The sequence below is a fragment of the Pseudonaja textilis genome, chromosome 3 (genome assembly GCF_049901715.1).
Source record: "Pseudonaja textilis isolate UNSWEBS1 chromosome 3, rPseTex1.2, whole genome shotgun sequence".
Lineage (NCBI taxonomy): Eukaryota > Metazoa > Chordata > Lepidosauria > Squamata > Elapidae > Pseudonaja > Pseudonaja textilis.
Window position 1 is genome coordinate 135060526 of NC_141992.1, and position 27323 is coordinate 135087848.

General features: G+C 38.3%; 2 protein-coding genes across 11 annotated transcripts in view; one reads left to right on the top strand and one right to left on the bottom strand.

The window, feature by feature from the left end:
• Window positions 1–759: 759 nt before the first annotated feature.
• On the top strand, window positions 760–5728 carry LOC113445701 (transmembrane protein 14C-like). Its single transcript, XM_026715005.2, has 5 exons — window positions 760–820; window positions 1848–1924; window positions 2767–2868; window positions 4963–5050; window positions 5273–5728. The coding sequence occupies exons 2-5, from the start codon at window positions 1849–1851 to the stop codon at window positions 5322–5324; spliced, it is 318 nt and encodes a 105-aa protein (XP_026570790.1). The 5' UTR covers window positions 760–820; window position 1848; the 3' UTR covers window positions 5325–5728.
• A 2289-nt stretch (window positions 5729–8017) lies between these two features.
• Window positions 8018–27323, bottom strand: part of MAK (male germ cell associated kinase) — a 32523-nt gene continuing 13217 nt past the window's right edge. For 2 of the 10 annotated variants that reach the window (XM_026715002.2, XM_026715001.2), the window contains exons 9-15: window positions 26487–26807; window positions 25578–25768; window positions 22965–23092; window positions 20888–21016; window positions 18863–18937; window positions 11965–12090; window positions 8018–9981 (exon numbers count right to left, since the gene is read on the bottom strand). In XM_026715002.2, coding sequence (XP_026570787.1) covers window positions 9827–9981; window positions 11965–12090; window positions 18863–18937; window positions 20888–21016; window positions 22965–23092; window positions 25578–25768; window positions 26487–26807 — 1125 coding nt within the window. In that variant the 3' untranslated portion in view covers window positions 8018–9826. Of the gene's footprint in view, window positions 9982–10755; window positions 10849–11964; window positions 12091–18862; window positions 18938–20887; window positions 21017–22964; window positions 23093–25577; window positions 25769–26486; window positions 26808–27323 lie in introns of all 10 variants that reach the window. The other 8 variants (XM_087930842.1, XM_087930841.1, XM_087930839.1 and 5 more) reach the window with 6 other exon arrangements.

The window sequence follows — 27323 nt, forward strand, 5'->3', positions numbered from 1 at the left end:
TTTCGTCTCCATAGATTTTGTCTATGAAGAGCCTCAGCCATCGAGGTCATGGTTGTCCCAAAGGAGTTTTGTTTTTCACTGGATTTCGTTTTTCATTGAAGAGATTTTGCTGAAACTTCTTCAAGAACTGAAGAAGCTTCTCGGATGAGAAGAGAAACCTCTTCAAGGAAAAACAAAGTCCAGCTGCCTTTTTTTGGGGGGGGGGGGAACCCACCTTTGGGACACAAAATGATTTTAATTTGAGCAGGTGAGATAAAACCTTCATCTTAGCAACAGTCCCGAAGTGATTTCTCACTGCCTTCCTTGAGGATATTTTTCCCACTCCCCAATCTAATCCACAGCATGCAAGAAAAACAATCTTCTAGCGCTCTGCCCAATACTGAAGGGCGATTCTACCGAAGCCTTTCCGATCAGCCACCGTCGGTTAAGTGCTGCCACCTACGGTGCCTCAATTCATATTACACACCTATGGCGTATTACAATTGGGATGTCAAACCTTTTCGGCAGGTTCGCATTCAGATGTATTGGTCATGCAATGTAACCTTTTCCAACCAAACAAGGTTGGACCGGGGGGGGCGGGGCGGGGGGGACGACTCAGGAGATCCCGTTGCATTCCTTCCCAGAAAAACCTGAGGGAACTGCGAGCCGAGCCCCGTTCGCCCTTTTACTCGGGGTCGGGGAACGTCGGAGGCGTTTCTGCCCGCCCTCATCTGAGCCCGTCTCGACGCGACCTACCGCGAGAGGAGCCTGTGGGCGGGCATTGAAACGTCGGGTTCTTTCGCTCCGGTTTCGTTCCTGCACGCGCGACCTTTGCGGGAAGGTTAGTCCGGACTCCCCTCGCGTCGCTTCTCTCTCTTGCTTCCCCTCCCCCGCCCCACCCCCCGGCCCTCCACCCTTCAAGTTGCCTTTTTAGCAGGAGGGAGACTGGAAATAAAACGAGTTTGGTTTGGCTAACGAATTTGGAATGGCGACGTCGAGCCCAGATTTGTTTTTAGGAGAATTTCAGGAGGAAAATCAGAATAGGGTTTTTTGGGGGGTGGGGTGGAGTTGGGGTTAGTTGCACAGGTAGCACGGGGACCTTCCGATTTGCACACTTTTAAACACGCGTGTGACAAGTGCATGGATCTGGCAAAAATGGTCAGGCACAGAAAACATACATCTGGCAAAATTGGTCCGGCATAGGAAAGTGGAAGCGCTTTTCTCTTAGACACAGACACACACACACACGTACGTGTGCCTTTCTGCCTTTCCCTGGCTGAGGCTGAGGGGAGGTGGCGAACGAAATAGGCGAAGCCTCTGGGTTGCGCAAACCCCCTGCTTGCGCCTTGGGTGCTGCCCTCCCCGCTTTCCCTAGACCTGAAATTCGAGTTAAAATGTCGCGATGAAGCATAAACCGGTATCGGAGATGAGGTTTGTACAACCCATTCGGCTCTAAACGTGTGACCGATGCTCCGCGACCACAAGCCACGATCAATTTGCTAGATCGGTTGTCAGACGTGCGAACCAGGTTGGCGTGTAGCTTATCCAGAAGCAGCGTAGAAAAGCATTCTTGAGTCCCAACACATTTGGATCTGGGTCAGCTGCTTTTGAAGAATCGCGTGTTTTCCTTCCCCTGGCTTGCTAAAGTTTTGAGGGAATTTACCTTTTGTCCCGAGATTCGGTATTTTTTTTTTTTTTACAACGGAATGTGAACATCTTTTTTTCAGCATAGGTAAACATTGCTCCGTCTTTTTTTTTTTTTTAAGTCAGTGGTATGAAATCTTTACAATCGGTTCACCCAAAAAGAAAACCTGAGCATATTTTTTTTTAAACAAATTCTGGATTTAGTATTTATATTTATGTTACAGCATGAGTGTGGATTGGATTGGCTATGGTTATGCTGCATTGGTTGCCTCCGGTGGAGTAGCTGGCTATGTAAAAGCAGGTACAGTATCCCCCTTGTGTTTTCTCCAGCTTTCATCATCTATCAGTTTGTGGGCACAATTAAAGTGCAATTTTTATTTGTCATGTTTATGTAGTGTGTATTGGAGGTGATGACCCTTTGATAGATGAATGCAGTGAAATTTCATTTTAATGTATGCCAATTAGCATACATTCAAAATGACAATAAAGTTGGTCTACATTTAAATGTATTTTGAAATGTCTTACTTCATTACAGCATAATAAAACTGATTACTAGATTTGTCATTTTGCCAAAAACTTGGGTGGGTTTAAAAGTATAAGCAGTGCATACTCCATTCTACCACAACCCAAGCCCATCCTCAATTTCTGGACATTCCAAGAACAATGCAGCCCATAATTTCAATTTAGAATACCTTAATTCTGAAACATTAATATAAACTGCCAGAATGCTAGGAACGAGGACAAAATTCTTGGGCAAAAATGCAAATAAACAGGCAAGATTTACTCTTCAAAGCTTGCCATCATAGAGACTTACAGTTGTTGCAGATTTCTCCTTGCAACAGTTTTGTAAATGAAGTCTTATAAGCCCTGCGTAGCATTTCCCTTATTCCTGATGTGTCCCTCCCCCAAGTTCTGTTTTCTCTAAAGGGATGGTTAACTTGTAGCCTTTGCTAAGGGAATTCCCTCCTGCCAGAGCTTATCATGAGACCTGCTATAATTTGTGAACTAAAACTCAAAGCAGCTCTTTGCAGTAAGCCCTTTTATGACCTCCCTCCCACTAGAATAAAAGCTGGAAGAAATGCAGTTCATTACATCGACACATTTCATGTTGTAATTAAGTTTTCTGTTGTCTGCTTAAACTAGGCAGTGTCCCTTCCTTAGCTGCTGGTCTCATCTGTGGTGGGTTAGCAGGATTGGGTGCTTATCAACAGTCAACGGATCCAAAGAATATTTGGCTTTCTCTGGGTAAGTATTTTTCTTGCAGCGCTATTCCACACACAGAAACGTTTGTATCAGTGTATGTTTGTGTATGCACCTACACTTTATGAGATTACCTTTAATACATGTATTCCTTTTGCCTTTAACCTGTCCTAAGATTCAGTGTACTTGCTTGCGATCCAAGATTAATGGCAAAAACATAGAGGGGGGGAGAGCTGCCACGATGATACAAGATAAAGTCACATTTGCTCCCAACAGGTTGCTGCACACAGCTTGCTTTTCTTATACACTGTGTTCTCAGCTGCAGCTAATGAAGGGAATCAGGGCCCTTTTCTCCCCTGTAAGCCCCGCAACCTACATTGCTCTTTTTTCTGTTCCTCCCTGTGTGCCCGAGGATGAAGAGGGGGTGGGCCTGGGTCTTCCTCTGAATTTACTCTCCTTTGTTCTACCACCCACCCCCCTGCTCTGCCCAGCCAGACTTTGCCCTTCCCCATTTTCTTCCACAGCCAACGGAGCCACATTCCCAAACCTTGTCAGCAGTTCAGCTTCCTCCTCAGAGTCAGGTTCCGACAGGGGCATGACACGTGCCTTCACACCACATTGCGTGTAGGCAGCCTTCGGTTCTTGCCACTTCAGGTTGGAGCTCACACCTACCACACTCAGCCAAAGAGCTGTGGGTGGGGAACACGACAAGGCAATGGCTGGAGCCTTAGTGCAGAAGTGAAGTGTCCCTGTACTTGCCTTCATGCCACATTTGCACTCAAGGCAGCTCTTGCCTCCCACCACACAAGGTGGGAGGAGATGAGAGGGAATTCTCCCCTTTTCTCTCTCTCATCTCTCTCTTTCATGCACACACACATACATACACACAAGCAGGATACCCTCCTGGGGTGGGATCACGGTGGCGGCAATGGCAACTCCTCTCTCTCCCGCCACTGCATGCTCGCATGAATAGCTGGCCATGCAGGAGAGCCAGAGCTGTTTTCTCATTGCATTCAGTGGTGGAGTCCTGAGCCGACACGAAGTGTTGCTGGCACCGAGCTGCCCGTGAAGAATGCGGAATCACAAAAAGCAGCTGGTCGCAAATGTACTGCCCACAACTGGCTACTTTCTGCGACTCCGCATCCCTCGTGGGCAGCTCAGCACCAGCCACGGTCCCTTTCGTGTTGGCTCAGGCGAGAGAGAGAAATGAGAAAATGATGGAGGGAGAGAATGAGAGAGAGAAATAAATGAGAGAGAAGGGGGAAAGAAAGGAAGAGAGAAGGAGGGAGAGGAGGGTGGAAAAAGAGAGAAAAACAAATGGGAGAGAGGGGGACAGAGAGAGAGAGAGAGAGAGAGACCAATTTCCCAAGAAAACACCAGGAGCAACAAAACATGGTTGTGGCTGGTGGTCATGTGACTGGATGGGCGTGGTGTTAAGTTGGCCATGGCCCCCCAGGCAGTCATTAGGGCAGAGAGCCCCTTGCTAAAAAATTTGAAGTCCACCCCTCCATAGAACCATAAAAGTATTTAGCTATCTCACGATGTGTTCAAATTTTCACCTGTGAAATCTTTTTGTCATTTTTTTTGTTCACCTTGTAGTTTATGTGCATTTTAAGATATCACTTTCTAAAGCAGGCAGACTTATGACCATTTTTCAATTACAACCTTTGAAGCATCCCCATGATCATATGATCAAAATTCAGATGCTTGGCAACTGGTTTATACTTATGATAAGCAGCGTGAAAGCCAGATTCACTTAACAACCAGGTTATTAACTTAACAACTGCAGGGATTCACTTAACTGTGCCAAGCAAGATTGTAAAATGCAGCAAACTCAGTTAACAAATGTTTCACTTAACAACAACAAATTTTGTGCTCAATTGTGGTCATAAGTCAAGGACTACCTGTAATTATATAACTAAGAGAGATATAGTAAAAAAAGAACCCAGATTCATGATTCTAAAAACAATGTATGAGGGCAGGAAGTAGAAAATTTCAGTGTGATCCCTACCCACATAAAGGGGGCTTTCTTATAGTATCAACCCTTTCCTTACACCATGTTTTTATTTGGTTGCACAGAGTCTCCCATAAATGTCATAATTAAAACGCAATAATTTGGCTTTTCATTTTTTTTCCTAGCTGCATCGGGAACCCTGACTGTCCTGATGGGAATGAGATACTATAACTCTAGAAAATTTATGCCTGCAGGGTTAATTGCTGGTGCCAGGTACAATTCCTATTTTCCCATTGTTAATTGTGGAATTATTGTTTGGAAACAATAGAAAACTAGAAACAAAAACAGAAAATGTGGTGGGTTTTCTTTGGATAAACACAAAACATTGCCAAGAACATATTTAATGTGTAAGCATTTACTAGCAAAATTGACTGACATGTTAATTTATTATTCAAACGGTGTATTAATGATGGATTTCTGTTTTTATTTAAACAGTCTATTAATGGTAGGCAAACTTGGACTACAGATGATGGAAAAACCTCTTTAGCCATAACTGTGCAACAACAAGCAGAAAGAGACCTACAGAGGACTGCCCTCACAATGCCTCTTCGGAACAAAACTGAAGACAATATTAATGCTTTTTAAAATTGTACAATTTGCAAAGTTTTTAAACTTCAAATTATGCTCAGGTTTTGTAAAGTGTCAATCATTACAGAATTATAGTTTTCATCTCTCTTTTCTCACGAATGTATTTCTTGTCACAATTCCAAATGTTTTATGATGACGAAACACGGTTAAACAGTGCTGATGCCTTGTAGGAAATACACTTAATTTTGTCATCCTATTTCCAAATTTTGTGTCTCTATATCTGTATGTATGATGTTCCACTCAAAACAAAAAGTTAAAAGTTCCCTTAACAATTCACTGAAACTTATTAAATGTTTAAAAGCCTTTTGAATTGTGAGACTTATTTCCTAATTTTAAACATAATTGAATTCCAAAATTTTAAGCTGTAATCTTTTGGGATTCAAGGCTAATTAGGCTAATTTTATGTGTACCTGGAAACAGACGGATATTTTTATCGACATTTCTCAATGAGTACCTGTCTTCAAATATATTATTGAATTCTGAACATAATGATGCATATAGAACAGTAGTATCTGTACCCACAGATCTCCTGATCATTCTTCACGTTTTTGTACAATTGGAAGTAGATAAAAACATGCTTAGAGTAGTTCCATTGAAATAAAACAATCAAGTTAATCAAGTTTAGTAGTTTTACTCCAGATATAAATAAAAGACTTACTGCTTCTACAAAGCTTGAGAGCATTTCACATGATATGGCCAGATGAGTCTCTAAGAGAAATGGGCATCCCATTTGAAATTACTGGATGCTATATATGTTTTAATGTTGGCTTAGGCTTTCCACACCCAACAGTTCACTCAAATGTCATTTGATTTTGGTCATTTTAGTAATATATATAAAATACAAGCAATTATCAATAGGTCACTTCTATTGTAAAGAAATCTCCTTTTCCCAATATTTAGAAAGTAATTGTGTTTGAAAATGCAGGCTTCTGATTTTCTCATATACCCAGGGGGAAAAAAACTTTTGTACAAACTTTCTTAGATTTTCAACAGTAAACACTGAGGTAACACAGGATTCATTGCTGTATGTCGGATGATATGATAATGTCCTTCAGTGAAGTGTTTAAAAGCATTTTAAAATCAGAAATCAATATTACAGATAGTCCTTAACTTCTAACCATAATGGAGCCGCTAATTTAGTTGTAATTTGTGATGGTAAAGTGGGTCATTGTGCGTGATCAACCTGATTTGACCAGGGTTTGGGTTTTTTGCAGCAATTATTAAGCAAATCAATTGTTAACCGTGGTGCATTTTCAAAAGATAGAAGCAAAAATAATTTTTTGACAACACTGTAGTGTAAATTATTGTCACGTTAACTGTGGTAAAGCTGCATATAGAGCCATAAATGTGGGACTGGTTGCCAAACACCCAAACTGCAGTCATGGGATTGCCGGGAGGGCGGCCTTCAGAACCAGGTTAGAAGTAGTTTTTCCGGGGGCATTTTGTAACTTTCAATGGGTGCTAAGTGATTAATCATAAGTTGAGGACTACTTGCACTGTATTTTGATTAATACTTTATTGGATAAGAGCAAGAGCACAGATTAACTTAAGCACAAGCAAGGCCTTCTTTCTCCTTTCTCAGTACAGAATTCTCTTATTTAAGGAAAAAAGCCTCAGTTCAGGAAAAGTGAATGTTCGGCATATTTGGAGAAAACACTCATGTTTTAATAAAATTATGCAAAAAAAAAAGTAACAACAGAGTTCTTTGCCACAGTAACTATCCTGTAGTAATTTCTTCCCATTTATATAACCAATTTAAACTTTATCTTAGGTCAAAGGGATATAAGACACCAGGATTAATTAACATGTCTATCTTTCAAGAGTGTATAAAAAGACCAGTTAGTGCAGAAGGCATCAAGTTAAGCTGTTAATCACATAATGATACAGAGATTATTCTTGGGTGTACTGAAATATATTTCCAGGTGCCATTGAAAGGGTGTTTTAAACTTCTTAAACCTAATATGGTTTAGGCCTGATAATCTGAGAAATTACCTCTCTCTGGGCCTTAGAGATCAGCAAAGACCTCACAAACTTCCAAAATCAATTCATCAGGCACATGCTTTTCCATTAGTTCCAGGCTATGAAACATTATTGCAGATTTTATGCTTGACTTTTCTGCTTATGAGAAAAAAAAATCAAGATTTTTCTCTTCAATCGGCCTTTTGAGCTGCCTGGAGATTAGTTTCTATTTGTATAAATATATTTTATATGAATAAATTGTTGGTTGTATTTTTTATTTATTTATTTAGCCTACCAATCAGCTTCAAAATACCAGGACAGAAAATTAGGATGTACAAACAAATATTAAGCTATAAATAAATAAATAAATCGCTTTTTCTGATGGAAGACTTCTATAATACGTTGTGTTCCTGAGAAGTTCACTTTATTACAAAACAAATTATTTTCAGTTGAAAACCAGTCCAGCTGCAAAGGCAACTTTGTGGGTTTTTTATATGAAACTTTTAGGTAGATTCCTTTAAGACAGCATTTCTAACCCAGTGAATTATATAAGTTTTGAGAGACTGAAATAAGTCAGTTCCTGCTATTCTGTATTGGGATAAAATATTGTACACATAACGGCAACTTTAAAAATTATTCAATAATTGGCCTTTATATTATTAATTCACGGTTTCATTATGTAAATACACTTAGCAGTAAATCCTACTGAAATTGAGACAGCATATTTACGTGCATTCTTCCTTAAGTCTTAATTCAAATCAAATATGTCCTCCACAACAATAGTGTACAGTTTTTAAAAATAAAATACATAAAATACTTTTCAGTATGCAAATAACATTTACAATTGAATAATAATATATAATATGTGCTATTTTAACAAGTATGGATTGTCAATTTCAATATAACAAATATATTTAGCAGTTGGAAAAGCATAGTTTTAAGAGTGACTTCTGTTAGATAAAGCAAGTTTTTATATATTAAAGAAATCATTAAAATATCAACTTGAAATATCCCATATATTTTGGGCCATTGTATACTTAATGACATTCAAAATATGTCTTTAGGCCAGATAATGCTATCTATGCTATACAACAGAATTAGGTTTGAAGAATAAATTCTGGCAGTTATTACCAGATTTTAAGCAATTCCTTTAGGAATTAAAAGAATTCTGGAGTTATTCAGCTCTGGTTACCAAGTGAAGGCACTACAGTTAAGTTGATTAATTCTGTGATAAAATTCAACTAAAAATTAAGGGAAAAAGCAAAGCTACAAAGTTACTCAGACCTAAAAATTATTTCTGAAATACCATCAGAATGCCTTCTTAGAAAGTCACCAGTAATTATTTAAATGCTTATTTTCTGTTAAATAATGCTATCTGGCATTCTTCCCAGGAAAGGATCCTTCCTGAATATCATTCACTCATAATATTTCCCAATTGCAAGGCCAAATCTGCATATAATGCCCTGGAAAACTTTCACAAATGGCTCCACAGATGCATTAAGTTTCTATTTCCCAAACATTTCTGCAAATAAAAGTTCCCCTCATTTCAGAATCAACAGTAACAGTTGATATGTGTATATAACTATATCTATGCAATACAGGATAGCCTGTAAGCTCTTGGGATCAGGACCAATGCATAGCATAGATGAATACCTTTCTTTGCTGCCTATACGTTCCATAATCATAACTAGAGACGTTGTTCACAGATCAAAGGAAAATGGTTTAACACCTTCATGTGTTCACAGGAATCATATACAAGAGTAATCCTATTCCTGCAAAATCTAAAATAGAACTGAACCTTAGGGGTACACCACTTTTTTACAATACTAGTAATAGTGACTATGTCTTCATTCTCTGCAATCAAAAGAAATAAAGGGATAAGTCAAATCAAAGGCAAGTTAGTTCAGCTTTAGTTTCTCTGATTATAGTTGGGCAATACAGTGGAAAATTCATCTACTACTAATTTTTTGCTTTTATTGCTCAATTCAGTGTTATAGAAGTACCATATCTTGAAAGTGACTCTTTATTTTTATAATTTATTGCCTATTTAAATTAGCCACAATTGTCCAGTGGCTAATATATTTACATGCCTTCATATTTTTGACAGTTCTTCAGAAGAAATGATCAAAGCAAACCAATTTCTGTTCATTTCAGTAAGGATATGCAAATGTTTAGTTTTGGCAAAGTAACTTTATAGAGAATACTTTGTAATGTAAGCAAAACAAAAAAGCCTGTCTCAGAGGCACTATTTTTGAAGAATATTTGCTAAATAAACGTATTTATTTTCTATATTTTTCCCTTAAGAGATAATAAACTACAGGCTCTCATATGTTTCCAGAATTGTTATTCTATTAGTAGAAATATGCTTTAAAGTGTCCCAGAGGCAAAGAAATAAAGGATATAAATAGTCATGGTATGCATACGTGATGCAGGAAAGTACTTTTACCGATGCCCTCCGTACTTGGCTACCCAGTCAGTTCTTCCATGCACAGATTGCGCTGGTGGCGGATGAGTTAAAATGTTCATGCCTTTTGTGGCGGGGCTGTAAGTAGGCCCTGGCAATTGGGCACGAGACGCTTTGGTTTTCCAAGCATATTCTGAAAACAAAATTACAAAACCAATACAAGCAAATCCACTGATTATAGATCTTGCTAATACATTATTTTCCTCTTAAAATTCATAGCATATACTTCCAAGTAAGGATCTTTATAGATAAAACTATGCTGTATTCCAAAAAGATTAGAACATAGTGATAAGAAAGGAAAGAAATACATTTACTATTGAAGAATGTTTTTATTTCTACAGTCATAGTAAGCCTTTGTTATTATAGCTATAATAGGTTAAGGAGCTCGGAAAGACAGCAAAATGGAAACAGACTGACAAGGGATAAACAAAGTGTCAATAGCATGATTCTATATACTGAGCAGTGGCAAAAACTTCAGAATAGCATATATATGCTTTCCAATATAGAAGTGTGACAGAAAAAGTGGTAAAAGTCATCTATTAATCACCCAGATGTCCAGAGAACGACTATATGTATGAACAAAGAGTCTGAATTGTATTTTGATTGCATTTGTGATGATAAGCCTTAAGAATTCATTTTGTATTTCAAAATGATGATCGTTAATACACCATGGAGATTATTGAAGTGCTGAGCCACTAATCTGTTTATTTTATGAATTCAACAGTACAGAAATGGGAGTTCTTTGCATATAATGTCAGTTGACTAATTCACTTGGAATGGGGGAATTAAATTCTATTTTCCTCAATACGCATAGTAAACTGAATGTGTTTTCCCGATTTACCAAAGACCAAGCAGAATAAAAAAGTCAGGTCTTGTCATCTCAAATTGCTGTTCCAAGGTTCCCTACCTCGAGACTGCTCTGCCTACACCCTGGGTCCATGTTCTCTTGCTAAAAATCCACTTCCACAGCCCTTATATCCAGGTGGAGGTAACGAGCCACCTGCAACAGCGAGTCAGTAAAAGACAGATTTTCTAACAAAATTGTCACTTTCTAAAACATGGGGTTTCAGCTTGGGTTTTGCGATGCACCTTATTCCCTTTGACATTTAAGCTTTTTTCAAGATAAAAAATTCCAAATAAATGTATACTGTCCTGAACAGAAGAACATAAAATAATTTAGGGATGAAATGGTGCAGGTACTACAACAAATAGGCAAGACTATAGGTGAGAATTTGAGTCTTGTTCATTGACTCTGACTGCACTGGTATGTCTGCCCATCTAGTAGGGGTCAATTGTGCAATTTTAAATTAAATATTGAATTATTTATGAATCATAGAGTAACAAATTACTAAAACACAACTTAATACAATGCAATGTATGTCCGCTATATTAACATTTGGGATATATTTAACAGGAAGCATTGGAAGTATTTTGAAATTTGCCAGTAACAAAAGAAATTACTATATTTATCCAAAAGAAAGGTGAGCCCTTCCCAAACGAAGAGCAGTTAAGAGAAAAAAAATCTTACAATACAGACACAAGTTATACAATGTCCACTTTTCACACCTCATTAATCCTAGCTATAAATCCATCCTTAATATTTCCCTTCCTGAATAAATAAATGCATGCTTGTAATGCACTATTGTATGTTTGTATTGTTAAATACGTGCAGTTTTATTTCCTAAAGGGCCATATTAAAAAAAGGAAAATAAAACTGAGCTCCAAACTCAACAAAATAGGTCTAATTGTGGTGCTCATCTTCCCATATGGTTCTCAGCCATCAGAAGTTTGTTCACAGATGTATTTTAACTGGATGCTACAGACAAATCAAAATGAAGGTTTTTCTTCTATGGATTTGGAAAGAAACAAATTTTGTTCTGGAAAGGGAAGGTCAATTAAATTTTGGATGATGATGAGGATAAGGATTGATAGGAGTCTCCAATTAAATCTTGTGTAATATAAATTTAATTTAATACATTATATCCCGAGTATAATTCAGCAAATCTACCTACCTAGGCACCAACTCAAATCCTTTTTAAAAAGCACAACAGATGAAGAAATTAAAGCTATGTAACTTCATTTATTTCAGCACAATGTAAGTAAGATCATTGTGTACCTGTAACTGACGGCCCAAGAGGTGCCAATTGTATCCTCTGACCTGCTGAACCAACCTCTTTTTTGTGAAATGAAGGGATATATCCTCCAGGAGCATTGTAAGTAGCACCAATAAAGCCAGCATTTCCTACAGTGTAATAAACAAAATTAAAATTCAGGAGAGGGCTTGATAGCAAAAACATCCTTACAAATATCTGGAATGAATGAGTAAATAAACCAGTCAATCAATATTATAATACTACTCATAAAGAAGAATCTCTAATGTACTCTTTACTCATAATTAATTTTATTGTGTGATATGCAATATACACATTTGTGTAGTATTTTTTTTTTCAAGAAAGCTTTACAACAAGAATGTATAAGCAGATTGTCATTTTTTGCATGATGATGGTCTCCTAGTTTCTAGACTGGTGCCTTAACCAATAAACTAGACCAAACTGGCCCTCAAAACCTTGAGCTATTATACCAAAAAGAAACAATATCAATCAAATAAGGAAAAGTCCCTCTCATAAAATAAAAGGTTCAAAATTCTTCACCCTGAGTTAAGTTTTCCTCCTACCGAAGGTGGAACGTAGAAAGCCAACTATAGCGTAGTTTTAAAAAATCCTACCTCCATTCTCCCAATGTTGGCTTCCATTACTACATCTTACCAAACATTGTTATCCTTTGAAGATAAGCTTTTGGAAGGTTCTTGCAAACAGGATTTTTGCTCTGCTAATCCAGTCAAACTGATTTAATAATAGACAGGTAGTCCTTGACTTGCACCTTTTGTTTAGTGACCGTTTGAAATTGTGATGGAGCTGAAAAAAGTCCAGTCCTCACATTTATGATAGTCTTCACACTTATGACTTTTGTACCACCAGTAGTCACATGATCATAATTCAGATGCTTGGCAACCAGCTTGCATTTACAACCCATTATAATGTCTTGCAGTCATGTGATCACAATTTGCAACCTTCCCAGCTGATTTCCAACAAATAAAGTCAATGGGAAAAGCAAAATTGGCTTAATGATTGACTTAAAAACCATGGTAATTTGTTTAATGTAACAAAAAATGAACATAATGACCACCTCACTTAGGTGTGGAAATTCTGGTCCCAACTGCGGTCATAAACACTATGTGTATTCTTAGAATGCATTCTATAAACATCAGTAACAGAATAAAATGACAGAATTAACCATTTTGGATTAGCAAACTATGACAACAGAAACAGATATAAAGTGCTAATAAGAGAGTTTTTTTAGTATTTTGGAGGTATTCCTCAAGGGTACAATAAATTATACAGAACAATGGTGAAATAGATAAAGTAAAAAAATCTTTATTACTGTATATATAATACACAAATCAACAAAGCAGTTTTTGTTTTTTGTTTGTTTCTGTAGTGAAGTGGCAAATTTTTTTGCATTAGGAAACTAAAGATCTAACTGTTCTCACAGTTCAAAAAGACTGTTAAGAGATGCAGATTAAGACAAATATGTTATTTAAAAAACTGATGGGATTTAAGCAGAAGTTGAACCAATAGAAGAAAGATGATGAGGTTCAGACTGATTGCTCAGACAAAAATCAATAAAGAGAACTTAAAAAGATAAACTTCGTGTCAGGGAGCTAAAATCGTCTGGCTGTTCTTACAGCCAGTATTGTAATTCTTTTATACAAGAACAACAGGGGTGGGATGCTACCGGTTCTGCCCGGCTCCATAAAACCGGTAGCTCTGAAGAGCAGCAGACACCAAACCAGTTCTGTGTCTGCTGCTGTTTGGCCCACCCGTCCGCCTGGGCTCTTACCTGTCCTTTATTTCCTGCTTTTTCAACCTCAGCTGCTTTGCGTGGCACAGCTGAGTTGAAAAAGCGGGGAAAAAAGAGGCTTTTCAAACGCTGTGTACCTGTGCGCTGTGCTTTTCAGCTGTCCGGGAGGCACAGCTTAAGGGTTTTTTTACACGCACACACAGCATGTAAAAAACGTAGTCACCGATCCGGTAGTAACACCGGTTGAATCCCATCCCTGAAGAACAATATATGATACAGACAAAGAAGTAACCAATTTGGAAAATTGGATACTTCTTTGGTCATCCCACTGCAAAAAATTACCACATAGATGAACAGTAAGCATAAAACAGTAGATAAAATGATAAGGAGATTGGTATGCTTGCCACTGAAGGAAACCCAAAGGCCAAAATAATTTGATGTGATAGTATTTACAAACTAACACTGGATAAAAATGGACAGATCAAAGATGGGATTTCTATTGTATACTAGAATCTGGGGCATCCCAATGTAATTTATAGCAGTAAATCCAGGACAAAGAAAAGGAAACATTTCCCTCACACAATTGATGTGTGACAGTTCACTATTATGTATAGCTGTTGACAGAAATATGCTTAATAGTTCCTTGATGTGAAATCTGAAAAAGATATTATATATCCTTTTCATTCATCAATATATTAAATGAATTCTAGACTGGTTAAAAAAATGGTGGCATTTACCACGTTATTACGCACGTTATTACGGTTTACAAAAATGAAACCGAAACAGAAGAAATATGTTTAGCAGGAGTCAGCTTCAGCAACCTTACTTTAGCGCGCCTGCCAAGTGAAAGAGCCAGGCCGAACCGAGCTTGGCTTCCCAAGTCCCTCCAGCCCAACCCTGAAGGGGCCACCGGAGAGCCCGCCCGAGGCAGTGATAGTGCCCACCCGTCTGCGGACAGGGAGGCAAGCTGATGGCACCGCTGCTTCCCTGGCTGGTGGGTCTGGTGGAGAGAGCCCAAAGCCACCCGTCCTTTCCACCCCTTGCCCAGCCTGTCCCTGTCCCCACGCACCTCCAAACGCGCCAGGAGCTCCAAACGCAGTAGTGACATTCCAAATGCTGCAGTGGCACAGGCATCAGGCAGAGGCACTTGGGAAGCCAAGCTCGGGTCGGCCAGGCTCTTTTGCTTGGCAGGCAGGCGCACATCCACGGCTCACTTTCCCAAATCTGCCCAGCCCGCCCGGTTCTGGTTTCAGCCATGGCAGGATAAGCGGAGGGCCCAGCGGGGAGGTGCTCACTGCCTTGGCTAGAGCTCCACCGCCAGGCAGAAGGGGCTGCCTATCAGCTGTCCTGGGCGCCCCAGGCAAAGCTCTTCATGCTCTGCCTGCACCAAGCAGGGATGGTGGCTAGGCGCTTCTCCCAGGGTGGGCCAATCCTGCACTGTGGCCCCGGGAGATTCGCCTCCCCATGTGGGGTTGGGCTGCCCTCTCGGGCAGGGGAGGCTTTGTCGTAGTACGGCGTCGTTTTTAAAAGAATGGGCTTTGCCTTCGAACGATGCCTGGGAAGGTGGCGACAGGAGCGCCTGAAGCTGAGTGTCTCTGCTGGGCTCCGGTTGCAGGGAGGAGCCCTGGCCAGCCCTGCGTGGCTGCGCCAAATGCTACAGCTATGCTCCAAACGACGACGCAGCACGGGGAGAGGGAAAGCAATGGTGGCGGAAGGTCTCCCGATACAAAGTGGCCTACCAACACTAAGGTCAACATCCAAGCCATTGCCGCCTGCCTGCTCATGGATGCAAGGGGGGGAATTAAGTCTCCCCCCAAAAAATGGCTTAGCCGTTTTTTCGGGGCTCAAAAAAAAAAAAAAGACCTGGCCTTATTATATGAGAAACACGGTACTATATTCTATATAAATTAGAATAGAATATCGGGAAATAAATTACTATGCAGTACCCAATGGCCTGTTGCAAGAACTAAGTTTTTACAGTTATGCAATAGCCCAACAATGTCAGGGCTATCCAAGGGAGGAGGGGAGATGCTTTAAGGGTAAAGGAACCTTCAGAGAAAGTATGCCTCAAGGTGACAATATTTTACAACCTGGGTCCTGAAGTTCTTTCTTCCAATGCCTAGACTAATTTCAAAACCAAACCTTCCTGAATTATTGTTGTCTATATCATTATCACCAAGGCAGAATACTTTTTTTCCCCTGTACCAAAGACAGTACATTCTCATATATTTATGTCACTTCTTTCAAGTGTGTTGGGGAAATAGGGATAGTTGGATAGCATCTCCCTCAGATCTCAGCGAACGAGGCAAGGAAGCAAACAATTTACTGGAACGGAACCAGCCCTCTTACCAGCTTTTTGAAGGAATTTTTAAAAAAGAGTAATGTCAAATTAATTGGACCCCACAAAACATTCATCTCAGATCCTAATGACCTCTCCTGAATTCTTACGGTAAAAGGCCAATTGTGGAGATTCAAGGAAAACAACCAAATTTCTATAAGGAATATAGAAGACCTTTCCATTGAAAAACAAAGATTGCTTCTGCTTCTGAATTCCAAAAAGAAGCACAGTAAAGTGTGTCAACCAGGTAGCTGGCAGGGGGAGAGGGGGAAAGCTAAAGAAGTTACAATCTCTGTATGATTTATACTTCAATTCAAATTTAATTATTTAATGACTGTGCATGTCATCCAAGGAGACTCTTTTTAAATACTGATATAGAGTCCAGGCAGGAGAACTGCTTACTTCTCGCAAGGATGTCAATAAATGTTTAAAGTGCTACCTTTCCCAAGAAAATCAAACAAGGACTTAGAGGATGAAATGGAACAGCTAATATATCAGTGACCACACATAGTATTTGCTGGTACAGGTTCTTTATAAATAACAGCATGATAGCAAGTACTCTTATGGACACAATACATAAAAATACACAAACGTTATGAGTGATGCCTTCATTTCAATAGCCATGTTTTTTGCAAACAGAATGGGGAGTATATTATTTTGCATTTATTAAATGGTATAGGGAAATTTGCATGAACATACTAATCTCTTCCATCTTTGTGGGTTTTCTCTTCTATTTTTTTGATTTAGACAAGGAAGATGATAAGAATATGGCTATTTCAACCATAAATTAAAACGTATCAGTCTCCTTCTCCTTCTCCTCCTCCTCCTCCTTTCTTCTTTTCCAGCATAACTCTGGAAAGCCTCGAGCAATTTCAACCAAACTTGGTATACAGATTACTTACCCTCTGGAAACAAACACTGTGGGGGTAAGACACCCCTAACATCCCTCGGTGTGTGTGTGTGTGTGTGTGTGTGTGTGCATGTGTGTGTGTGTGTATTCCAACATAACTCTGGAATGCCTGAGCTGTTGAAATGAAAAGGGATGAATTAAATCTATAGTGTCAAATCACAGTACTTTTGACACTGATAGTGTGCATTTTGGATTCAAGTACTGTTAAGATTCAGCCTGTTGTGCCTTAAAATGGCTTCTACTGCACAGTGCAGCTACCATGGTAACGGCTTCACAGTATTCCACAAGGGGGCTCCCTCTGGTAAGGGCGTTGGTTCTTTTTTTAAAAAAAAAAACACCCTAGGCCCTCAGCTTCAAGCAAAGAGGGCAAGTTGTCAGGGGAGGTGCCTGCTAATGCAGATGATCACCTCAAAGGCTGTTTCCTATAGAATGTTTCCAAGACTGTTCTCCAGGGCAATTAGGTCTCTAATTCTCACTACAATGGTTGAGGTAACAGGGCCAGGCCCAAGTGTCTTTTTCTTACATTTACTTTAATGTATTCCATAATAATATATTTCATTGCTGTAACAATGCCCCCAAGGAAATGTCAGGCAATTGGCCAAGTGCAATCAAAGGCAACAAAAATGAAACACGAGTGTAGACAAGAAACTCCTGAGAGGAATAGAAGATTTGTGACACTGCGAGAGAGCTACTACATCTAGAACTTCAGAGATACTACAACAGCAAGAGGCCCGACTAAAGGATAAGAGAGGATAAGCTACTACATCTGGAGCTTCAGAGACAGTACAACAGCGTGAGGTCTGACTACTATAGATATAACTCATTCCTTTTCCTGTCTAATATAGGATTAGGATAAATAAATACCCGGGCAACGCCAGGTTATTAACTAGTAAAGAAATAAATGATTACTGTATCAAATGGTGTGAAATCATATACCCATAGTTTCTGGGTAGCACACAATGAAACAAGTAACTAGAAGGCGTCTTATGACTTGCCAACCAATTAAGTCTATCAACTACATCTCTTTGATCAAAGAATATTTCAAATACTGGTAGTCCTTGACTTATGACAACAATGGAGTCCAAATTGTTGTTAAGTGAGAAGTTTAAATGAGTTTTACCCCTTTTACAATCTTTCTTGGTACAATTAAGTGAATAAAAGCAGTTGATAAGGTAGTGATTCAGTTATTATGTGAATTTTACTTCCCCATTGACTTTGCTTGTCAGAAAATTGCAAAAGGTGATCGCATGATCCTGGGTCATAGCAATGGTTATATGAACCAGTTGCCAAGCATCTGAATTTTTGATCACATGATCTTGGGGATGCTGCCAAGGTCATAACTGAAAAACAGTCATGTCACATTTTTCAGTGCTGTTGTAACTTTGAACGGTCATTAAATGAACTGTTGTAAATGGAGGACTATCTATCTTCTTTTCTGCATAGCACATGAAAGCAAACCAGCACTCATAACAATATGATCTACTGCCCCATTCACAAGTTCAATGCAATTCATCTTTCAAAGTCACAAATATTGCCAGAATGTAGCAGCCCAAGTGGAAGCAGAAATGATATTCCATTCCAAGAACTAAAATTCTCCATAATTAAAACATATTGCAGATATGCAGGAAATGGACCCCTGAGTTTTTATCAAATTACAACAATAATAACTACCGGATATATTGTTCTTGATGCAAAACAGTATGAGTAAAATATCATAATGCTTATGTAAAAGAAACCTTTTTTCACAAGGAAGGTTTTTCTATATACATAAAACCGCTAAACTGAAGGAATGTTAAATTATAGATTTTATAATGTATGAGAAGTTAATTGTAATTATGCTTAGTTAAAAACAGAACAAATCTGAAAGGAAATAAATCATGTTATATGTAATTGCCGTTCATTTACCTTTGGGATCCTCTAATTTTTCATTCACTCTTTCTTTGCATGAGAGTTTTTCAATTGGTTTAATTAAGTTTTCTTCTTCAGAGAAGGCAGTAAAACAGATGAAAGGAAAGGATGAAAATAAATGCTTTAGAAAAATAGAAAAACTGGATGAAATGAATGGAAGAAATAATAAGAATAAAAAATAATAAAAAGAAACAAATCTGAAAATAAAGTTTAAACAAGCTTTGCCAATTAGTTTCCTACCTACAGACAAGATCAATTTTAGGAACAGCAACCCTAGACCCATGTTTATTGTAATTCCAAATAAGACACATGCATTTTAGATTAGTAGAAATGAAAATACCTATTGTGAGAAGGTATTACTTTTAATAATCCACAAAAAGACTATTGTAGAATTTTGAAATAGGTTTATGATTCAAAAAGAGTGCTTCAAGATTTTGGAGGAATGTGAACACAGAACCCATCCATGTCTCATTAAAGAAGCATTATCAAAGTCTGGGATCATGCAATGGCTGCAGAGAAGCTTCTGATGCAGTTGTTTGATCCTAGAAATGACTTGCTTAAATGACTAAGGGGCAGGTGCTCTGTTCACATTAATTGCTGCCCTGGAGAACCTTTCCTAAGTCAGATCATGAACTGAGGTTGGCAACTGTATAAATAAATAGTCCTATCAGAATATACAATTTACCTCAAGAGTGATGAATTTTGTCTGACTCCCAAATTATTGATAAAACAATTTTTTAATGTTATGCAAAGTTTTATCAATTCTGTTTTTGTCCTGTACAAGTTTTGAATGCAGAATTCTTCCAGCCTCAGCCTTTCATTTTAAGTCATCCAGAAATGGATAGCCTCACCTTAGTCCCCATGCGCATTCATAAAAAAGGAAAAATATTAGGTGGTACTATCCAATACTTCATTTTGAAGCATTCCCGGTCTTTGGGGAATGAAGGGAAAGAAAGAAAGAACAGGTAATTTGAGGAATTGAGTTGGCATATCGAAAAGACAGAAAAGAATGGAAGGAAACTTAGATGGGAATGTTGTTTGAGTTCTTTACACCTGTTGTTGTTCTGTGGGAGTGATGATATGTAGATTTGTTTTAATGAGATATTGATAGTCCCTGGTCAATTTTAGGCAGCGGCTAGAGGGGTCTAATCAACTAATTAAGGTCACAAAGCTGAGCTTAACTTTCCCTTAGCACCTTTTAGGTAAGTACTATGCTGGGGAGAAGAACAGTTCAGGAAGAGGTGGTCCGTTTAAGCAATCTCTCTATCTTGCCAGGGGGGATAAACATGGGCCAGGCGCAAGAAACGATACCACATTAATTGCTGAATGCAATAGCAGCAGCCAGTTAACTTCACAGCATCTCCGTCTTTCTGTCATGTGGCTTGCTTAAAGACTTGTCACTTAGTGATCATGTCACCCGAACCAATTGCAATCAGTCACTAAACAAGGACTACCGGCATGTATGTAGTGTGTTTTAATTTGGAAATTTCTACGTTCTTCTCTGACCTGGTTTCAAACCAGTGAAAGAATGATGGAAGTGAATTTGTTACATGAACACGGTGTATCAGCAATTTTCATTGGCTACAAAAGAAAAGCCCTTCCAGGCTATGTTCAACATTGCACGTAATGTTGGGGGGATAACAGTGTCACAACTATGGCTTAAATCCAGTTAATCTATTTATGCCACCTAGCAAGAAAGTTACACATCCTGATTATCTAAACACATAAGCACATACACACTCTTATTTTTATACACCATCAAGTGAGAGAAATAATCTCTTGTGAACTTCAATATCTATTTTTTACTACTGAATAGCTGAAACGTCATCAAACATAGAAACAACCTCTGGTTGCATATATACTGTGATCATCTCTATGTGAACCCAAACCACTATTCAAAACTATGCATATTAAACTGGGAAATGGCATCATGCTTGAAAATAATTGTGGGCAATAATAATAAATTTTATAAAATACATTAAAAACTACATAGGATGTGTAATACTGTATTACATTAATTACCTGCATTGACTTGATTGAAAGACAGACCTCCAATTGGCGCTATTGATTTTGAAAACAAAGGATTGTTGCAAGTACCGTGGATTCTTTCTTTAGTGACCGCTCCTGAGGAAACATTCTTAGGGTTTACACCTTTAAGAAATTATCATGTTAAAGGTTAATATCTATCAATCGCTCAGGAAGTCACAGTATATTCTTTGCTAGGTGGCCATGTCATGAATACAGGAAGTATAAAAAAAATACTTCCTACTGAAACTAATTTTAGAGTCAGATTTGAAAAAAAGTAATCCTTAAAGTCATAAATAATTTAAGTTACACTCGCTTAATGTCTCTAACTGAGGGTAGAATTTCTGTCACTAAGTGAAGCGGTCATTACGCAAAACCTATGACCACACTGTTTAGCAACAGCAATTCTGGTCGTTTCAGTTGTGGTCATTAGGCAAGGACTATATCATTGTTAGATGAGGTCCATTATTCCCTTATAACTGTGTGAATCATCTCACTGCCTTCTCCCCAGCTAGGCGTGGTGAGTTCCCTTCAGCAGATGAGGTTCCATCCCGCTGCCATGCTCACCTGTGCTTCAAATATCCACACCCAGATATCTCTACCCTTTTGGTCACCCCATATTCCACCAAGGTCACTTTTCCCTTCTCCCCCTCTGCTATGTTCTTCTTCCCGGGGCTCACAAGGCATACTCAGCCAAGATCAGGCCACAGTTTGTGTACTGCCTACATGTCGCAGATGAAACTTCACTTGTTTGCGTGGCCCTGTTTCTGGCACTCCACGGACCGGGGGCTGGGGATCCTTGATCTATAATATACAGTTTAATGACTGTAACAGGCATTATGCAAGACAGGCAGGCAGAAGACTAGTGGTGTGCATCCATGAACTCCAATTAGCAGCCAGAAAACACAATGAAGACTCCTTAATATCACAACACGTTGACAGACTCAATCATAGTTTCAACTGGGAAACTGTGACCATCTTAGATCAAGCTAAATTCAAACTAGGGAAACCTGGCAGTCAGACACATGGGCCACCAATAGGCACATAGAGATAAACCATATTTAAAAGAGACAATAAAAAAAGCTGAGAAGGAAACAAAAAGTTCAAAACATATCCTCTCCAGCAGCCTACACCCACATAAGCAAGGATTAACATCAGACAAACAACCAAGCAGAAAGCAATTCCCTAATCAAGGAACTCCCAAGAAGAAAACCACATCCCACCAACACTGGCAAGGCAAGCTACTGTATATAAACAGGGAGCAAACCCCACCAACAAACATCTGCAAGCAAACCACAAAGATCAGAGATCACCCAGTGCTCCACTTCTAACTGGAATGCAATGCATATGCATGGTGTGTGGAGGCTTGGACCTCTGCTGATTCTTATGAAAAGTCTTCAAACTTTTCAAGGAAAGTTAAAAAGAAAATGGAGAACAAACCATCTCCCAAGATCTCAATTACTATCAGTTCAGGGATTGATAGCATCTACTATCAGCTCAGGGACTGATAGCACCTACTATCAGTTCAGGGACTAGCTGCTTCCTCAGCCCCCAGATCTCCCATAAACAGAAACATACCAGAACATGTCACACTGCTCAGATTTTAATCTGAAAAATACAGGAGAAGATAGCTTCACAGACCCTAGATTGCAGATGAAATTACGAAAATCTAGGCCAGCTATTACTGGCTTAGGTCTTGTCCTTAACCTGCTTCACCCAGCTCTGAAAGAGAAAATGCAAACAGCAAAGGCAAAAGGGCAGCTATTAAAGCCTATCTTAGGGGAAAACTACTCTCCTAATGGGCTCCATGACACCTGATTTTCTTGGGCTTTGTTATTTTTAACCATTAATCATCTGGTCAGATTATTATTATTTCAGTGTCCAGACATTTTAAAGTGGATTTTTTTTTCTTCATATTTGCTATAGCAGAATATTGCATGGAATGAGATGACTGAATGAAAAACACTTAAGTTGAAAAAGGCAGCAAAAATAAAATAAATGAACACACATGCACATCCACACACACCCGTTTTGTTAACTGAGTCTGATAATGCATTAAAAAATTGCCTCTTACCAGGAATGTACCTTGATTGTTTCAAATAGTACTGTTTTGCTGAAGTAGTTGATATTCCAGAGTCGTTTCTCTTCAGAACTTTGTTTTCTCCTGATCTGCCAGAGGTAGGAGACTTAGACTCAGGAACGCTGAAAATAAACATCACCAATGAATTCTTAGTCTAGAAAAACAAAGTTTCCTGAGGAGCTTGTATTTTAATTCAGTGAAGAGTTGAATAGCAAGAAATGACACGGGATAGGAAAATAGATGAAAGGAAACCTTTTTCCGAATAAACTCATCACGATTTAAAAACACAGCATTTTTACTGTGCCATACAGGACTAACGCAGATCCTTTCTAATCCTGTGGAGAATGATTGTGTTGTATATAAATATCACTATAGGTAGTCTTCCACTTATATCCACAATTGGGCCTGGAATCTCAGTCGTTGAACAAAGCGATCAGTAAGCAAGATGCCACATGACTGCTTCATTCAACAACTATAATCCAGGCTCTCACTGTTGCAGTCATTAAACAGAGTGCTGGGGAGAAGGCTTGGGCCTCTCAGTCCTAGTGGAACAAGAAGAGGATATGGGCTTCCCTATATACCTGGGAGTCCAGGCCCTTTCTCCACCCCACCAGGGAGAATGATCATGGGAACAAAGGTATTTGCTAGTGTTTTTGCCAGATTTGAGGTCTGTTCCTCCAGCGCATTTCCTCTTGTTTTAAGTCTGTCACAACTTTAAACAGCTGTCAAACAACTGGTTATAAGTTGAGGACTATATGTCCTTGGATTTTCCTGCTTTTGTTTAAGGTGCAGTCTTAATAAAAAGGGTAATCATGTCGCTGATCCAGTGCCAATTCCCTATTGCAGGGTTGAGCAGGGATTGCCAGCTACAACCATGCCGTTATGCCTTTTACAATGTTTATTTGTACTAAATTACAGGTCATTATGCTAGTTCACACAATATGGTTACATGAAAATATATTATGCATGAGTTGGTTCACAGCTGCCCTGCCCTGGGGAAAAAGCTGTTGGATTTGCTTGTAAATAAACTACAGTTGACAATATTTTTCTTAAAGCCACCATTATAAATATTTAGTCTTCAAGATGTCATATATTTACTGTAAAAATATGGAAACTCAAAGCATTAATTGCTGAAGAACTACTTACAAATCTTTCCAGTTAGTTATCTTTGGATATGCCTAAACAAAACCATCACTTCAGTGTAATGTACTTTTCCAGATATAGTTATAATTTAAGCATTAAGCATAATAATAAATAATGTAAAACTTCTCCAAATACCAGTATAAAGAATTTTACTTTATTTGTACCTAAAGTAGTAACAATAAATGCCTTTTTATTTGTGTTTGCTTTGTATGAAACAAGGCAAAGATGTTTGGCTTTCCTCTCAGAAAATCTATGCCATGCCTAGATATATCTCTCTTAATATAAAATATTGCAATATTTAAAGCAACCTTTGACATTACAACCGATAACAGAATTCATTTTTTATTGTGTTTCTAGACTGTTCAATATTTACAGTCCTCTCAGTGATGTACAGATAAATTAAAACACTTTTTTAAAGCTGTAAAACAATATAGGAAGCAATGTAGAATCAGGACTACAATCAAGCAGCATTAACAATAATAAATACCTCATAAAACAATCATAATAAAAGCGCTAAAATAGTGAGGTTCTTAAAGCATTTACCAGAAATATTGTCCAGTGATAAAACAGAAGATCTTTACCTGGAAATGACCATAGTGTAGGTCCTGGGTAAGCCTCTCTAGAGAGAAAATCCACAAAGTGCTACTACAAAAAGGCCATTTCTCATGAAACCCACCCGCCTTGCCTTAAGTCTTAGCATGGAGTCCTTCAGATCTGGATAGGTAAATAAAGAAGGAGATGCCCTTTCAAGGACCCTAGCCCAAGTTATTTAGAAATGCACATTAAAATCAATCCTAGGAACAAACTTGCACATTTTTGCTTAAAGAGATTGGATTAGCCACTTGTGTTTAGCCTGACAGCTATCCTGTTTTGAATGAAATGAAAATTCCATACTCTTTGGAAAAAATAAATTCATCTATAAAACACTGATGAAACAAACCCAATGTTAAAAATGTATGATATTTATGTAGTTACTTACCAAGCACATCTAAATGATATTAAAGTAACCAAAATATCCTTACAATCCCCAAGGTATGTCACAACTTTTGAGCATCCCTAATCTTTGGAAATTGAAAGCTGAAAATTTTGACACGACCGACCATTTGTTAGTCCAAAAAAAAAAGCAAGTTAGGTAAAGTTGCAAACCAGAGCATCAATTCAATTACAGTTACCTTTGAGCTGATAATTATTTGCCCAGGTACCTTTGTCAAAAAAAGAAGATGCTAGCAAGTGTCTATAACTATTTTCATATTCTGGATTAAGCCTGTTTCTTAGCCTAACCACACCCTCTTTAAAAGGCTGGCATCATGTTCACATTCCAGAAGGAGTCACAATCAATCCTACATGTTGGGAAAATATAAGCTACATATAAAACAGCATAAGAAGCATATATTTAACATTTATCAGGGCCAGGAGAGACTATATATTAATCACAAGTAACAAAAAAAGTATGTAATACCTTACCTAAAAAGCGATTCTTTTGTTTTCTTTTCATTTAACACCACAATGCTAGGCTTCTTAAAGTAAGAAATTCCAAATTCTGTATCATCAAAATCATCCCAACTATCCATTGTCTTTAACATAGTTTGACCCCAACGGCGTCGATTGTTTTTCATACCCATTGTACCATTTGAGGGTCCTATGGCTATGTGTTTCTGTTTTGATTACAAAAAAATTAGAAATTATTTTTGATATATTTTAGAAGTTTACATTACTATGTTGAACTGGAAAAACTACAGTGTGTGTTTGGGGGAGAGGTGTCTAAAAGAGCTCTGAATACAGAGCCTGTTTTCTCACAATAAAAAATAAATAAATACAATACTTTTCAAATACTATAAGAGAGAATTATAATAAATGACCCACTATAATCATACATTCTTGTGAAAGAAAACAAACGGCAGGAGCATTGCTGCTGCCAAATTAACCTTGGATTAATTAAAATTAACCCATTGCATTTGGAAATACAATGTATAGAAAAAAAAGAGCAGAGCTACAAAGAGGATTAACAATAGAAAAAGAAGTATGTAACAGAAATAAAGAGATGTAGCTGAGGAAAAAAGAACAAGGGAAAAACGAGGCATGCAGAAACTAGACGAAGAAGATTTTTTTTAAAAAATGAGAAAAACTAAGGAAAAATTTGTAATAGTTCATGGAGGGGAATGGACGGGGAATGCAGAAAAACTGATTTATGAAGACAGGGATAAAGAAATAATAAGAAACAGCAACCCAAAATGTACTTCAACATTAACACGTGATGAAATACTTTTGAATTCACAAGAATATATTGTAAAACTACCTCTCAAAGTGGTTTGAACCGAGAACTTCTGGAGCAATTATAGACTTGTTCATAAGTCGTTTCTGAGTGCAACTTACTGATATTGAGTTTTTACTGATGGCTGGAAGGAATGACTGAGGCTGTTGCTGTACTGATGGTTGCTGACTCATTGCATTCTGAGGCAGCTGGATTGACTGGAGGGGATGTTGGTTATTCTTGGATAGACACTGTAGCTTATCAGTTACATCTAGCGAAGACTGAGATTCTGGCACAGATACAGCTTCTAATTTTGATATAGGTTCAAGTTTGGACAGAGAAGGTTTTCGTTCTGTTAACTTGGAATATGGCGGTTTCTGATTCATGCATTGTGGAGGTGGTCCTAAAATCTGGCCCACCTGAAAGTAAGGAAATTTCAATGCCTATGGAAAAAGACAACACTCGTAAGTATAGGGTAGCTAAAGGCATGCAACTAAAGGTCTTGCCAAATAGAGGGTAGAAAAAAATACATGGAAGGTCATATAAAATGAAACCAAGTGGACTTACTGGAACCCAACAGACTTTTAATTTCATGGAAAACAAGACAATTGTAGTTTAGTGACTGAGAACATAAGCTTGGATGTTCAAATCTCCCATTAACCATAAACCACTTAAGTCATGCCTAAGCCACTAGTAATTTCCCAAAAACATTCTTATAATCTCTGTGAACCAACACTTTACCTATGGTCTTCCCTTTTTACTTCCATATACCTTGTTAAATATAATTCTTTTCTAGTTCATCATTCCTGCTTCCTGAAGTTGTTAAAGATCAACAGGGAAAGACATAAACGTAACTTTTAAGAAGTATCAATTCATGGTCATTTCAAGCACCAGGAATGACAGATTCCTTGTTAATAACCTCCTGATTTCTCTAAAGCAGGGTAGAAAACATGTAGCCT

Bases quoted from the DNA above. Each gene is read 5' to 3' on its own strand.
- LOC113445701 (XM_026715005.2), top strand. From the start codon at position 1,849: ATGAGTGTGGATTGGATTGGCTATGGTTATGCTGCATTGGTTGCCTCC. The intron at 2,869-4,962 runs GTAAGTATTTTT...TTTTTTTCCTAG, and splicing joins GAATATTTGGCTTTCTCTGG to CTGCATCGGGAACCCTGACT. The intron at 5,051-5,272 runs GTACAATTCCTA...TTATTTAAACAG, and splicing joins GGGTTAATTGCTGGTGCCAG to TCTATTAATGGTAGGCAAAC.